Genomic DNA, 16462 nt, shown 5'->3' with positions numbered 1-16462 from the left:
GCCTTTGGGTCTTGTTTTTAAGTGTTTTGCTGCAAGTGAGAGGACTAGGAACTTTTTTTTTTAAACAAAAGCTCAGATTCTCACACAATTCTGAGATTCCACGAAGCAGAGCCTAAAGAGAAGGCTATACAGAAAAACACAATAAAATAAAAAAGATGAGGGTTAGCAGCTCTGTGAGTCTTCCTGTGCACCCTGTTAGGGATGTAAGTGATTAGTTGACTACCTGATAAGGATAAGCTTATCAGGTAGTCGAATAGTCACTTCACTAGTTGCACCCCCCCTTACTGCCTCTATCAGAGAGAGGCAGGAAGGGAGGGGGGAGCAGGAGCCAGTGGGAGCTGGCTTAAATGCCAGTTCCCCCCAGCACCGTCTCCATGGGGACAAGGGAAGCAGAGGTCCAACTGCTGCGCCTCTACCTTGGAAATGTACAAGAGCCACCCCGTGGTTCTTGTACATTTCAAAGGGAGAGATGCAGTGGGATAGCAAGCCGTCCCCCTTATCGGTTAAGCAATGGAAATTCCATCTACTATTCGATTAGCTGATTAATCGAAATGTAACATCCCTACACCATGTATTGTAGCTCCTGTTAGCTGGGACTGTTTCTGCCTGAAGTATTTGTAGCTTACCTAAAGCTACATTTCAAGGGTAGGGACAAATACAGCTCTGTGACTGGCCCTCTCATATGGCACCCATGGCACTGTCCAGACATGGAATTCATAGGGTACGTCTAGACTACAGGGTTTTGTCGACAGAAGTTTTGTCGACAGATACTGTCGACAAAGCTTCTGTCGACAAAGAGCGTCTAGACACATTCAGTTCTGTCGACAAAGCAAGCTGCTTTGTCGACAAAACCCTGTAGTCTAGACGCAACCCTACATGCAATAACACCTTCTGTGGACAGAACTCTGTCGACAGAAGGCGTTATGCCTCGTAAAATGAGATTTACCAGCGTCGACAAAACTGCTGAGTTCTGTCGACGTTATGTCGACAGAACTCAGCGGTAGTGTAGATGCAGGTATAGTTTTGTCGACAAAAGTCCACTTTTGTCGACAAAACTCTGTAGTCTAGACACACCCATAGAGTCTACCACCAGAGAAGGACTTCACTGTACTAACTCCTATTTGAACTAGAGTAGATAGCTTTTAGAAAATCCAGTCTTGATTTAAAGATTTGCCATGATGGACATTCTATAAACCCCCAGTAAGCTTTTCAGTGCTTAGTTACCCTTAATACTTAAAATTTACACTTCTTTTACAGTCTAAATTTGTCTAGCTTCAACGTCCAGTCATTGGATCACACTATATCTTTTTCTGCTAGACTAAGAATGTTCCGGGGCAACTAACTGAATAATCGTATAGATAACACAATTTGTATTGACTGCACAATTAGTCGATAAGGCTCTGCAGCTTAAAAGTAGTAGGAGCCAGGCGTGTAGGCAGTCTGGCTCCTACTACATTTAAACTGCAGAGGTGCAGTGAGGGTAGGTCCTACAGAGCCAGACTTGCTCAGTCCCGGCTCATGCCAGGTCCAGCAGCCCCTGTTCATGGCCAGCCCCGGCGGGAGTGGGGGGTAGAGAAGGCTGCACCTGAAGACTTCTGTTCCCCTCCTCCGCTGCCTCTGATACAGAAGCAGCAAGTGGGGAGGGGGGAAATGAGTAGTCAACTCGATTACCTGATAAGCCTAAACTTATCAGCAGGGCTCGACAAACTATACAATCTACTCGCCTGTGGCGAGTAGATTTCAGCTGCGCACCCTGTTCATTGGCGGTGTGCGCATGCGCAATGCAGCTCTTGCGCAGCGCGGGGCTGGTGAACGGTTTTCGCCGCCGTTTGTCAAGCCCTGCTTATCAGGAAGTCAATTGATCCACTACTCTTTTTCATCTCTATGCTTGACTAAAGAGCTCATTATCAAATATTTATTCCCCACATGTCTTTATAAACTGTGATCCAGTCACCCCTTAAAAAGAAGGTTAAGCTAAATAGGTTGGCCTCTTTGATTCTCTCCCTCTTGCATGTTTTCCAATCTGTGAATCATTTTTGTGGATCTTCCCTGTACCCTCTCCAAACCCTATTTATATACACATTCATACAATAGCAGTTGGTAGATACTGATACAGATACACGCTCCCTCTCAGGATTGTCCTCTTTTTTGAAAGTTCAAATATGGTCAGGGCTCGACAAATACACTCCCCCCCTCGTCCGTGGTGAGTAGATTTTGCCAGCTGGCGAGTGCAAGGGCGGACTGGCCCGGTGGGCTGTTGTAACAGGCTGGTAGAAGCCTGCACTACGGGCGGCACAGCCCCATCCGATCCACTAGCCGGGCGGAGGAGCAGAGCGCCGCTGGGAAGAGGGAAGTGTGGCGATTCTCAGTGCTGGGCTGCTTGTGCAATTGTGGTGCGAGGAGGCGGGGCGCCAGCAGACGATTTTAAAGGGCCGCATGTCCCTGGCAGCTGGCTCCAGTCCTGCCACAGCCCCAGCCCCCTTGCCGGCGAGAGACCTCTCCCGGCCGACCGCTCGGCTCACTGCACCCGCCCCGCGCCCCATCTGGCTCCTGCCGCCCGTTCCCCATGCCGCCCCTCCACCCCAGATCCCCTGGTTCTGCGCCGCCCTTGCACCCCGCACCCTGCTGCCCCCGACCCCGGCCCCCCCAGCTCTGTGTTGCCCATTCCCTGCACTGCCCCTAGACCCCGATCCCTCTGCCCCTCCCATTCCCTGTGTCCCATTCCCCGTGCCTCCACCGCACCCCACACACTGCTTCCCCCCCCATCCCTGCGTGTCTCTGGCTCTGTGCTTCCCATTCCCTGTGCCACCCCTGTCCCCTCCTCCCCCACTGTTCCCTGCACCCCTCTGGCTCTGTGCTGTCCCTGCACCCTGTTTCCCCTGTGGGTCGGGAGTGAGGGGTGCTTGTCCATAGGGAGGGGCTGGACAGGCCAGGGAAAAGGCTGCTGTGACCCAGCAGCGAGTGAAAGGGGGAGTTCACTTGAAGCGCCTTTGCCTTTATGGAAAAAACGAATGAAAATGCTATTTGCTATTTATAGGGCTAAAATGCTGGGACAAAAATGAAAACAAACAAACAAACAAAACCCATTGCAAAATGCAAACATGTAAATGAAAACAGAAAAAGGGGGGGGCTCAAAAATGTTTTGCTTGGGGCAGCAAAAAACCTAGAGCTGTCCCTGGGGGAGGGGAAGGGGCTGGGCTGGGCTGTGGGGAGAGGAGGGGAGGGGAGGGGAAAACTATGGGGAAGGGGCTTGTGCTGAGGGGAGGGGGGGAGGAGGTCAGAAGAAGAAGACGAAGAAAGGGGAAGGCACCAAGGGACAGGAGTGCAGGAGAGACAAATCCCAGGGGGCCAAGTGCAGACACTGAGGAAAAGGGCAGGAGGGGAGGTGTCAGTGGGAGGGGGGAACAGGGTGATGCTGGGAGAGGAGAGGGTAAGGGCACTGAGGGCTGGGGGGGAGGGGAAGGTGCTGGGAGAAGGCTTGAAAGAAGGGGTGGGCATGAGGAAGGTGGGGATGGAGCAATGCATATGTGAGGGCACAGAGTCATGAGGGGAATGGGGGCAGAGGCTGCTGAGGGGGTGGATATCAGGGAAAAAGAGAGCAAAGGGGACAGGGGCAGTGAGGGAAGGGGGAGGCACCAGGACGGTGCAGGTGCCAGGAAATTCTGGGGGTGAAGCAGAAGGGCAGGCACCTGCAGGGGACGAACCAGCACCAGAGGAGAGAGGCAGGGCAGGTGTGTAGATGGAGGTGTTAGGAGAGGGGATGAGGAGGGGTAGCTCACATGATCAGAGTGGGGCTACTGGAGGAGGGGGCACAGGGGGGAGAGAAGGGCTGGCGGAGGGGGGGCAGGTCTCAGGAGGGCTGAGGGCAGTGAGAAGGGCAGGAGTCAGGACAGCAGAGGAGGGTGAGGGGTTGGGGGGCAGCAGGCACCAGGGGAGCTGATGGAGCATGGGGAGGAGACATGGCAGCAAAGGGAAAAGGTAGACATTTATAAGATATTTATTAATAACTTGGGTAATATTTATTAATAACGTATTAGTAATTGCTGTTCTTATTCTTATTAGGAATTTATGCCATTTAAAAAAATACTTTTTTGGGGGGGAGGGTGGCAAGTTCCTTTTTTGTCTGGCGAGCAGGGTTTTCCATAATTTGTCAAGCCCTGAATATGGTAACCCTATTTATACCCATCTTTCTCCCATTGTGGGCACCAGAACTGGACACAATATTTCAGCAGAGGTAAAATGACCTTTCTGTGCCACTTGGAGAGCCCCCGTTAGCTCTTTTGGCCACAGCCTCGCAGTGGGAGCTCACGGCCGGGTAATTAAATAATTACAAGGAGAGCATCTAGTGCCGGCCGCTCTGGGGTTTAACATACCATGTCTGTCAATCAGTGAGAGTTCTTTGGGGCAGGGCTGGTCTGTTGCCACGTATCTGGGCCCCAAGCTCTACCCCCAACTGGGTTTGGCCACAGACCAAATCAGAACAAGCTGCGTGGTTAGGTGTGGCCGGCAGGCTGGATGTGCTCAGGTGTGTCCCTGCCAGCGAGGTGGCAGGCAGCCATGAGTCTCCCCCAGTGGCCAGGCAGATGCCACTATGGCAGGGTACTGAGTACAGGCCCCATTTCCATTCCAATGCATCTGGGCCGTTTCCATGCCAACACATCTGACCAGAGCGGTTTCCATGCCAACGCACCTGACCCGGCCCTTCCCATTTCAACACACCAGGGCCATTTCCATGCCAACACACCTGACATGGGCCGTTTCCATGCCAACGCACCTGACTAGGGGGACCGTTCCCATGCCAACGCACCTGACATGGGCCGTTTCCATGCCAACGCACCTGACTAGGGGGACCGTTCCCATGCCAACGCACCTGACATGGGCCGTTTCCATGCCAACGCACCTGACTAGGGGGACCGTTTCCATGCCAACGCACCTGACCCAGCCCTTCCCATTCCAACACACCTGACTAGGGGGGCCGTTTCCATGCCAACACACCTGACTAGGGCCGTTTCCATGCCAACACACCTGACTAGGGCCGTTTCCATGCCAACACACCTGACCCGGTCCTTCCCATGCCAACACACCAGGGCCGTTTCCAAGCCAACGCGGCGGCCCCGGCCTGCTCTAGGCCCTCACCTAATATCCGGATGATCCCCAGAGTGAGTCTGTCCAGAGAGGGCTTGAGGCTGCTGTAGGGCTTATCCTCCATCCTCGGCCCGCCCCTTGCCCAGCTCAACCCCGACACAGGGAAGGGGGGAAATGAAATAGCTTTTGTCCCCGCTCGCGCCCCGTAGCGGAGGCTGCGCAGCGAGGAACTCTGGGAGCTGTAGTTTCCTCCCTCGGTGACGGCCGGGCTGCTGGGAGAGGTGCCTCATGGGATTTGTAGTTCGATCCGAGCTGCTTTCTCTGGCCCGGACCGTAGGGAGAAAGACAACTCCCAGAATGCATCGCTCTTCCGGGTCTCTGCACAGGCTCGCCCGTGCCTTGGCTCCTGTGGGCTGCGGCCGGCCAGGCTGGGGTCGAGGAGCCAATGGGCTGCGAGCGCCGGGGGCCGGCGGGGGCACGCTGGGAGTGGCGGTTGTTTCAAGATGGCGGATGTGGCCGCTGGGCCCGGCGGAGCCGTTTACTGGAGCAGGGACAGTATCCTTCGCGGGGCGCGCGGGCCGGGGGGGGGCGGAGCCTGCAGGAGCCGGGGGGCGGGGCCGGGCCTGGGGGCCGGGAGACAGGCTGAGCCGGGGGCGGGGGGGAGACATGGGTGCTGGGGGGGATAGGGGGCTGAGCCGGGGGCGGGGGGGAGACATGGGTGCTGGGGGGGATAGGGGGCTGAGCCTGGGGGGGGAGACATGGGTGCTGGGGGGGGATAGGGGGCTGAGCCTGGGGGGGGAGACATGGGTGCTGGGGGGGGATAGGGGGCTGAGCCTGGGGGGGGAGACATGGGTGCTGGGGGGGATAGGGGGCTGAGCCTGGGGGGGGAGACATGGGTGCTGGGGGGGGATAGGGGGCTGAGCCTGGGGGGGGAGACATGGGTGCTGGGGGGGATAGGGGGCTGAGCCTGGGGGGGGAGACATGGGTGCTGGGGGGGATAGGGGGCTGAGCCTGGGGGGGGGAGACATGGGTGCTGGGGGGGATAGGGGGCTGAGCCGGGGGCGGGGGGGAGACATGGGTGCTGGGGGGGATAGGGGGCTGAACCTGGGGGGGGGGAGACATGGGTGCTGAGGGGGATAGGGGGCTGAGCCTGGGGGGGGGAGACATGGGTGCTGGGGGGGATAGGGGGCTGAGCCTGGGGGGGGGGGAGACATGGCTGCTGGGGGGGATAGGGGGCTGAGCCTGGGGGGGGGAGACATGGGTGCTGGGGGGGATAGGGGGCTGAGCCTGGGGGGGAGACATGGGTGTTGGGGGGGATAGGGGGCTGAGCCGGGGGCGGGGGGGAGACATGGGTGCTGGGGGGGATAGGGGGCTGAGCCTGGGGGGGGGGAGACATGGGTGCTGGGGGGGATAGGGGGCTGAGCCTGGGGGGGAGACATGGGTGTTGGGGGGGGATAGGGGGCTGAGCCTGGGGGGGGAGACATGGGTGTTGGGGGGGGATAGGGGGCTGAGCCTGGGGGGGGGAGACATGGGTGTTGGGGGGGGATAGGGGGCTGAGCCTGGGGGGGGGAGACATGGGTGTTGGGGGGGGATAGGGGGCTGAGCCTGGGGGGGGGAGACATGGGTGTTGGGGGGGGGGATAGGGGGCTGAGCCTGGGGGGGAGACATGGGTGTTGCGGGTGGATAGGAGGCTGAGCCTGGGGGGGAGAGTGTTGTGGGGATAGCGGGCTGAGGAACAATCAGCTGAGAATGACCAACTTCCTTTTAAATCTATGTTGCTTTTAGCTGAATAGTCTTAGTCACAGTTTCCATGCTATGTAGTCTCTTGCGGTATGTGGGTCAGTGTCACTGTGACTACATACACAAGTCTTAGCAGTTTGCTTTCCCTGTTTGTCCCCAACAGATTCCTTATAAAATGTTAACTTAATCGAATTCAAATACATATTTTGTTGCTTCATTACCTTAATACAAGGGTGGGCAATAAGTTGGTGGTGGTTTGCAAGGGTTGGCCCCTGGCAGGCCGCTGTCACTTTATTTACCTGTGCCGCCTCAGGTACGGGCATTTGAAGATCCTGTTTGCAGCATATCACCGTTCTTGCTAGTGGGAGCTGTGGGAAGTGTTGTCCTGGTCTGCGCCATTTCCCAAAGCTCCCACTGGCTAGGAAGGGTGATCCACGGCCAACGGGCGCTGCAAGCTCTCATACCTGCGGAGACACAGGTAAAGACAGAGGTGACGGCCTGCCGGCAGCTAACCCTAGCCAACTTTCTGGCATGTGGGTTATTGCTCACCACTTCCTTAATATGTGGAGTTGCAACTGGGGCTGGTCCCATGAAACTGATAAAGATGACCTCTGAGATGATCTTTATTTAAATGACAGCTAGTACCTACAGAGTACAGGTGGTCGTAAGGGTCTTCTTTCAAAGTCTGCAGTCATGTTTCGTTCTCCTCAAGTTTGTCCTGCAGCCAGTGCTTTCTCAATGAACCATAAATGGCATCAGATCAGCAATCTTTTTTTGCAGGTCACAGATCTAAAGGTTCATTTTCATATTTCTTTTTGTAGATCTCAGCTCAGACTTTTTCTCTTTGATTTGTTTTCCTTGAATGAAATGACATACAGTGTCTGATGAAGAACAGCCAGTGGTGTACGTGCCAGGTACGATCTCTTTAATAGTTGTAAATGATGCTTTGTTCTGTGAAACATTGTCGTGAATTTTTTCAGTTGTATGTTTTTCAGTTGCACATGAGAACCGCTGTAAGCTTTAATTTCCTGCTTGTATAGGGACATACAGGGTTATAGTAGAGGGTTTATGGTCCACTGCTTATGCAGGTATAAAGTAGAAGATGAATTGTTTTAGGGAGATATCACGGTAGAGTTGTACAGTACAGTACTCTCTGATTTGTGGTTTTAGACTGAATCTTAATTGAGTCACTATTACCAGGGCTCGACAAACCATGGCGCAATCCACTCGCCAGCCCCGCACTGCGCATGCGTGCACCTCTGGTGAACGGGGCAACCAGCTGAAATCTACTCACCATGGGCAAGTAGATAAACGGATTTGTCAAGCCCTGCCTATTACAGATTTGAACATCTCTAATGGTTTAGTAATAGAGATGTAGCCGTGTTAGTCTGGTCTTGCTGAAACAAAAGACAGGACTATGCAGCACTTTTAAAGACTAACAAGATGGTTTATTAGGTGATGAGCTTTCGTGGGCCAGACCCACTTCCTCAGATCAAATTCTGGAAGATCAAAGCCTGGACCATTCTACACGAGAGATCCATTTCCTGGACACCACAGTACAAATTACTTAAATACCACTCTCTACAGAAAACCCACTGACTCCTACAGTTACCTACATGCCTCCAGCTCCCATCCAGGACACACCATACGATCCATCATCTATAGCCAAGCCCTTAGGTACAACCGCATCTGCTCTAATCCTACTGACAGAGACCAGAAACTTCAGGATCTTTACCAAACATTTGTCAATCTCAATTACCCACCGGGCGAAATAAGAAAAAAAAAAATTGAAAGAGCCAGACAAATACCCAGAAACCATCTACTTCAAGACAGGTCCAAGAAAACCAACAATAGAACACCACTTGTCATCACCTATACCCCCAACTAAAACCCCTCCAACGCATTATTTGTAACCTACAACCTATACTGGAACAGGATACTACACTCTGAGAGGCTCTGGGGGACACACCCATAGTCTCCTATAGACAACCACCTAACCTCAGGATGATTCTTACCAACAACCACAGGGCATACCACACCAATACCAACCCTGGAACTTTCCTTTGCAACAAACCTCATTGCCAACTTTGTCCACATATTTACTCTGGTGACACCATCACTGGACCTAACCATGTCAGTTACAAGATCAAGAACACATATTCCTGTTCATGCAGAAATATAATTTATGCCATCATGTGCCAACAGTGTCCTTCTGCTGTGTATATTGGACAAACGTCTCAGACACTTTGCCAAAGAATTAATGCCCACAAATCAGACATCTTCACAAGGGTAAACCAGTTTCTTTTCATTTCAACCAACCTGGGCATAGTCTTAACGAGCTTACTACATGTATCTTACTTCAAAGAGACTTTAACACCAGACTTCAAAGGGAAACCTCAGAACTGTCATTCATGCTTAAATTTGACACTTTATGAATGGGCCTTAACAAAGATGCTAATTACCTTACCCATTACAAAGATAGCTTCCCCAATTATCACCTCTAGTATTATTATCTCATAGATACTAACCCTCCCCCTTCTGTTCTAAATCTGATTTGTCAGTTTTATAATGTGTTCTCTTTTTTTCATTGTATTCCTTTGGTATATATGGTTGTACCAATTCTCTTCCAGAATTTGATCTGAGGAAGTGGGTCTGGCCCATGAAAGCTCATCACCTAATAAACCATCTTGTTAGTCTTTAAAGTGCTGCATTGTCCTGTCTTTTGTTTCTAATGGTTTAGTGAGGCTTGGGGCAAGATCTAATTCAATCCAGTGTACAGGTCCATCTTTTGCTGTTCTATGTTTAGTTTAGATGGTGGTCTTAGTTGTCCTTCCGAGTTTCTAATCATATGAACTGGTTTCAAGCACAGAGCCTTAAAACAGCTATAACAACTTGCCTGATTCTAAAAAAATATGCATGTAACACATAACACAATGTGCGCTGCATTGAGAAACCATGTGATCTAGGTTTGTACCAGCACAGTTGACTTTTTTAAAAGAAAATCCTGTTAATGCAGGGCAGATGGCCTATGCTACAGCTGAATTAAAAAAAGCATGGTTGAATGTGATTGTAGCTAGTAGGTTTAAAGCCCAGGTGTTGACATATAGTCTGTGACCTGGAAAGGAGAACTTACGATTTAGAATTCCTTTCTGGATTTACAAAGGAAATAGTTTGTAATGCAAACCAAAAAATACCAGCCAACTTTTGGAACTCTATCCCTGGTAAATATGGAAGGTGGGGGATGGAGTAAGCTGGAGAACTTCTTTAGAAGCTTTCTTTTTTTAATGACTGATTCACTTTTGAAATCTCCATACAAAAAATAAATGTACTAAGTTTGCTAACATAAGTTTACATGAAAATTTAAAAAACTTCCTGGTGCTTCTAATCAGTGACCAAAATTTGATCCATAGGTCTTTAAAGGGAAACCAACACTGTACTATAAAGCCACCAAAGGCCTTGGCTGGGTTAGAGATGTAAGAGTGTAGTCGGTTAATTGATAAGCAAAAGGTTACAGGTTAATGCTATAGACTGCATGCATTCCCCCACCCCTACCAGTAAATTTTTTAGAAGGCTGGCCAGCAGCCCGTCTCAGTCCTGGCTTTTGCTGGGTCCAGGCCCTACTCCTGTTGCAGCTCTGTATTTAAAGTGTATTAGGAGCTAGGCGGGCAGACAGGTCGGCTCAGTTCTGGCTTACACTAGGTCCGGGAGCTCAGACCCACCCCCCGGGCTCATATCAGAGGCAGCAACTAGGGTGACAAGCAGCCAGTCCGTGAGGGGAGCTGGTTTTTAAACTGGCTCGCATCACGGACCAGCTCCTGCCTGTCACCCCATGCTGATAACAGAGGCAGCAGCGCCGAGTGGCAGTGGGTACTATAGAATAGTCGAGTAACTGGTATTTAACATCCCTAGTCTGGGCTGGAGCTGTCAGACCTTACTATGTAATCCCTGCCAGTGGACCTGAAGTAATGTTAGCAATGGTGAAAGATTATTTTTATAGAGCGATCACACACTCATTAGGGTGCTAGCCACGGACTTTGGAGACCTGAGTTGAACCCCCTGCTTTCTTACAGACTTGCTTTGTGGCTCTGGGCAAGTCATTTAGCCTCTCTGTGCCTTGGTTTGCCATCTTTCAGGTGGGATTAATGGTACTTCTCTATCTTTCAGGAATGTGAGGCTAGGTTACATTAATGATTGTGAAGCATTTTGGGATGTTCTGTTGAAAAGCTCCCAGATAAGAGCCAGGTGGTGGTGCTAACCATGGGTTTGATACGATGAACAAACCACATTAACCTTCATAAAAATACACAGCGATAGTATGTATGTAGGCTTGGCAGAATTAATTTTTTTTAATCATTTTGATGGATAATATCATTTTTTATTTTTAAGTATTTTTAGATTTTATTGACTTTAAATGTTCACAGTTGTGAAATTTAAGCCATGGAGGGGCAGGCATTATTTAGTGACCAATGTTGAGATTCAATAAGTTAGTTTTTATAAATGCTAAAACACAGACTGTTAACATCACACATCAAAATACAGGCAGTCCCCGACTTACGCGGATCCGACTTACGTCGGATCCGCACTTACGAACGGGGCTTTCTCGCCCCGGAAGTCGGGGCGAGAAAGCCCCGTTCGTAAGCTGCTCCGGTGCCCCTGGTCTGCTGGAGACCGTCTCCAGCAGACCAGGGGCACCGGGCGGGTTCCCGTGCTTCTGAGGCTTTGCCAGAGCAAAGCTTCAGAGGCGCGGGGAACCGCCGCTGCTGCCGCTTCAATCTGGGTGCCTGTGGTCTGCTGGGGACCGTCCCCAGCAGACCACAGGCTCCCGGACTGAAGCCGCAGCCGCGGCGGGGTCCCTCGCCTCTGAGGCTTTGCCAGAGCAAAGCCTCAGAGGCTCTGCTCCCCGTGTCCCTGGTCTGCTGGGGGGGGGGGGGGGGGCAGCTAGTGTGCTCCCCCCCCCACAGCAGACCAGGCTTTTGTTTTGGACTCTGGGGCAGAGCAGCTGGGGCGCTGCCGATTGGTCCTGCAGCGCCCGCTCTGGGCACTACTGGACCAACCCGGCAGCACCCCAGCTGCTCTGCCCCAGGTCCTGATTCAGCCGCTGCTGGTCAGTTTCAGCAGCGGCTGAATCAGGACGCCTGGGGCAGAGCAGATGGGGTGCTGCTAGGTTGGTCCAGTAGCACCCAGGAGCGACGCTACTGGAGCAACCCAGCAGCACCCCAGCTGCTCTGCCCCAGGCGTCCCAAAGTCAGCTTCTGCTGAAACTGACCAGCGCTGACTACAGGAAGCCCCAGGCAGAGTTGCTCTGCCCCGGGCTTCCTGGAATCAGCTGCTGATCAGTTTCAGCAGCAGCTGACTTGGGGACGCCTGGGGTTCTTAAGTTGATTCTGTATGTAAGTCAGAACTGGCGGTCAGTTTCAGCAGTGTCTGAATCTGGACGCCAGTTCCGACTTACATACAGATTCAACTTAAGAACAAACCTACAGTCCCTATCTTGTACGTAACCCGGGGACTGCCTGTATACAAAGTAAATGTGCTTCAATCAAAGTATGAGTTCTCAAGCTGCATGTTTTTCTTTTTTCAGTCTGTATGTTTTGATTATTGTAACTGAAAATATTTTCTGATGGTATGTATATGTATGGTGAAATCAACATTTACCAACTCTACCAATTAAAAATTGAACCCAAGTCCTGTAAAGAGGTGAAACATTAAAAAGTCATGTAAGCGGTGGTGACATTAGCCTTATTTATGGTCTTAATTAGACCTTATTTATAGTGTTGTTACAGAAGAACCTTTGGTTTATACTTCTATTTTTAAATGAATGGAAGTTTTGGCAGTGAACTTCAGTCATAGGACAGAACTAATGGGTGTGTCCAAGTCTATAGGTTATTTTGAGAGAATTTTGCATAATTTATCTGCAAGCTGAGTGATAGGCTCTAGCCATTGCTCTGGATGTTAAATATCAGTTAGTTGAAAAGTCAATTAACTCATGAATTTTTATCGGTTATGCGACTATTCTGTAGTCCCTGGGGGCGGAGCCAGGAGCCAGTGTGCTCCAGCCGCACTCCTGAGGAGCCTCTTGCCACCTCGCACTGCTGCCTCTGTATCAGAGGCAGCAAGATGGGATGCCAGATGGGAGCTGGTCCATGAGGGGAGCTAGTTAGAAAAACAGCTCCCCTTGCAGACTGGCTGCCTGTCACTATGCTGCTGCCAGATGCAGCAGCGCGGAGTGACAGCAGCCCCTTTCCAGGGGCGGGTCTGAGCTCCCGGACCTGATGCAAGCCAGAATTGAGCTGGGCTGCCTGCCCACCTGGCTTCTAATACACTTTAAATGCAGATCTATACCGGGGGGGTAGGTCCCAGACCTGGCGCAAGCCAGGACTGAGCTATGCTGCTGGTCAGCCTGCTAAAATATTTACTGGCAAGCGGGGAGGGGATGTGTGTAGTCTATAGCATTATCCTATAAGCTTTTGCTTATCAGTTAATCGACTACACTATTACACCCCTAGCCAGTGCTATCCATCTCTCTTGAGGCTCATTCCATATTCTAAGAACTTAGAATTTCCTCTCAAAGTCTTTTGGTCTTTCTTCTTTAGGGCTTTCTTCAGAAGGAAATTTAAGAACGAGACATGTTGTAAAGGGTCGAAAAAGCGAAGCTAAGCTGAAGGTGCTGGGAGCTGCTCCTTCTGTTTCCATGGATCCCGTTCCAAGCACAGGAGACCCAACAGGACAGCAGGTCAGCCAGCATGAACTTGACTTATTTTGAAGATAAACTTAAAAAACAACAAACGGTCTGGTAGCACTTTATAGACTAACAAAACATGTAGATGGGATCATGAGCTTTCGTTGGCACAGCCCACTTCTTCAGATGACTGCGAAAGCTTATGATACCATCTACCATCTACCATCCCCCGCCGGAGCCCCTCCGCGGCTTTGAAAGCCTCGGGGGAAGCTGGCGGGGGGGGCATCCCAGGCGCGCCTGGGCTGCCCCTCCACCGGAGCCCCTCCGCAGCTTTGAAAGCCTCGGGGGAAGCTGGCAGGGGGGGCATCCCAGGCGCGCCTGGGCTGCCCCTCCACCGGAGCCCCTCCGCAGCTTTGAAAGCCTCGGGGGAAGCCGGCGGGGGGGGCATCCCAGGCGCGCCTGGGCTGCCCCTCCACCGGAGCCCCTCCGCAGCTTTGAAAGCCTCGGGGGAAGCCGGCAGGGGGGGCATCCCAGGCGCGCCTGGGCTGCCCCCCCGCCGGAGCCCCTCCGCGTACAAGATGACCGGCGTACAAAATCGGGGGTCGTCTTGTACGCCGGGTATACATCCCAGGCGCGCCTGGGATGCCCGGCCGCCGGCTTCCCCCGAGGCTTTCAAAGCCGTGGAGGGGCTCCGGCGGCGGGGCATCCCAGGCGCGCCTGGGATGTATACCCGGCGTACAAGACGACCCCCGATTTTTGGGGGATGTTTTTTAACGTCAGAGGTCGTCTTGTATGCCGGAATATACAGTACATGTTTTGTTAGTCTCTACAGGATAAACTTAAAAAACAACAAATGATCTGGTAGCGCTATATAGACTAACTCGGCTACCCCCAGAAGCTTATTTTGAAGAATCCAGACAAGCAGTAGAAAAATGGCTGCTAATTGTTAGCTTGCAAACTTTTAAAAGTTGTTGGTAATCATTACTTAGCACTGATGTTTTTACGCTGTTGCAAACTTGCATGATGGCTTGCCGGCTGCAATAGAGATGCAGTCCTTCCTAGAGGGGCCTGCAGCCTAAAGACAGGGCAAAGACTAAAACTGATGACTGATAAGAATGCTATGCAGGTTGGGTGTGTGAAACACACATTGTTATTCCTGTACAGGTCTATAGACAGTAGATTTTTGGTTAGCTATGAAATAAGCTACAAAACACCCAGAAGACAGAGCAAATAGTGACCCGATTTTTTCAATTGGTTTCAATTCTCAAGTAGCATCTTTTTCATTTACAATAGGAAATAAGAAAAGTTTAAAGACCTACTAATTCATCTACTCTATTCCCCTGCCAATAGAAGATTGTTCCCTACAATATATTGCGAGACAAGTTCCAAAGCAGTATGATTTTCCTTGCAGGACTATTCCAGGGTCCAACAGACCTCACCGGAATTCTGTGGTGAAGTGTGTACCTCAATCATGGCCATCTAAACTAGTAGTAATTTATTTAGTGCCTCCTTTATCAGTCAGCACCATCCTTTCTGTCACTTTGGTTTGGGATCTAGACATCATATTTTACTCTCTTCACCACGGGTAGTCAAACTATAGCCCATGGGACCAAGGGTGGGCAAACTACAGCCCACAGGCTGCATCCGGCCTATCAGGGCTTCTAATATGGCCTTTAAGATGCACAGTGGGGCAAAGGCAGGGTCTCTGCCTTCTCTGATTTGGTAAGGTTGAACAAAATGTAAACCTGGGTAGAACTTGGCCTCTCTTGTTCATTTGGGCATGGAGACAATGGTCGTCTCATTCCCCTTTTAAACTGTAGTTAACGTGGTTAAGAATTCCAGACCTTGATGTGTGGAGAGGTGCACATCTGCCTCTGAGCATGGGTTCCAATAGCTGTGGAACTATGAAAGCACAAAGACACACTGTGTCTTCATCCCCTACATCCATCTGTGTTGCTGTGGGCAGTGCAGTTAATGTGGGCTTGGAGGATGCCTTGAGGGTCTATACCACCCTGTGGAGGAATCAGATCAAAGGAATTCTCTGCTTCCAGCCATCAGCCCATTCTTCAGGGCTCCGAAAATGATTTAATTACCTAGTTGTTCATTTTCTAAAGCAGCCAGCTCAAGGGTCCCCCTGTGGCCATTTTGAACCAGGAGACCTAAGCCTTCTAGAGCAGCGGCATTCAAACTTTTTTTTTTTCATGACCCAGTTGAAGAAAATTGTTGATGCCTGTGACCCAGCATAATTTGACTAGAATATGAGTTCTGGATTGGGGCTGAACAGGAGGGATTTGGGGGACAGAAGTGGGCTCTGGGTTCGGGGGTGGGTCAGGGCTGGGACAGGAGGGGCTTACCTTGAGTGGCTCCCAGTCAGTAGTGCATCAGGGGCCCTAAGGCAGCTTCTTGCCTCTCCTGGCACTGCAGACCTTGCTGCACCCCAGAAGCAGCCAACAGCATGTTCCCAACTAGTGGGAGTGCAGAGCTATTGTGTGTAGCTCTGTACGCTGCGTCTCCCCCCAAACCTACAAGCTGGGCCTGCTCCCAACTGCTTCTGGGGTGCAGCACAGTCTGTGGTGCCGGGATAGGCAGGTAGCATTCCCACTGGTCACCTTATCTCCCTGTGGCAACGAGACCCAGTGTCTAACATTCCACGATCTGGTACTGGGTCATGACCCGTAGTTTGAATACCATTGTCCTAGGCAGCCTATCGGTATGTGCTATTGAAATTCCTTAATCCAAAATTAAAAGTTTAAGTCAAATTCTGTGCTTAATTTCCTCATTCTGTGCTATAGAATGTGCATGAGTGGGGAATAGACATACTTTTCAAGTAGATATTCGATCTCTAATTCTTGTGGCTCTTCTCTGAATCCTCTCTAACTTACTTACATTTTTCTGGAATTGTGGACCTCAGACCTGGACAAAGTAGCGGTCACAGCAGTGCCAAATACAGAGGTCAAA

The 16462-nt window shown here is 51.2% G+C and overlaps 2 protein-coding genes across 6 annotated transcripts in view; one reads left to right on the top strand and one right to left on the bottom strand.

Moving 5' to 3' along the window:
• TPGS2 (tubulin polyglutamylase complex subunit 2) overlaps window positions 1–5317 on the bottom strand; it is a 97267-nt gene extending 91950 nt beyond the window's left edge. The window contains exon 1 of one of the 3 annotated variants that reach the window (XM_075932771.1): window positions 5137–5317. In XM_075932771.1, coding sequence (XP_075788886.1) covers window positions 5137–5209 — 73 coding nt within the window. In that variant the 5' untranslated portion in view covers window positions 5210–5317. The remainder of the gene's footprint in view (window positions 1–5136) is intronic. The other 2 variants (XM_025184607.2, XM_006122998.4) reach the window with 2 other exon arrangements.
• Window positions 5318–5450: 133 nt separating this feature from the next.
• KIAA1328 (KIAA1328 ortholog) overlaps window positions 5451–16462 on the top strand; it is a 335345-nt gene continuing 324333 nt past the window's right edge. For all 3 annotated transcript variants that reach the window (XR_012905002.1, XM_075932758.1, XM_075932757.1), the window contains exons 1-3: window positions 5451–5640; window positions 7704–7739; window positions 13419–13558. Coding sequence is in view for 2 of the 3 variants with exons in the window: in XM_075932758.1 (XP_075788873.1) it covers window positions 5589–5640; window positions 7704–7739; window positions 13419–13558 (228 nt within the window). In the remaining variant the exon portion in view is untranslated. The remainder of the gene's footprint in view (window positions 5641–7703; window positions 7740–13418; window positions 13559–16462) is intronic.

This window comes from Pelodiscus sinensis, chromosome 6 (genome assembly GCF_049634645.1).
Source record: "Pelodiscus sinensis isolate JC-2024 chromosome 6, ASM4963464v1, whole genome shotgun sequence".
NCBI lineage: Eukaryota > Metazoa > Chordata > Testudines > Trionychidae > Pelodiscus > Pelodiscus sinensis.
The sequence above is the reverse complement of the archived record's forward strand: the minus strand, read 5'-3'. Positions and strand labels throughout refer to the sequence as shown.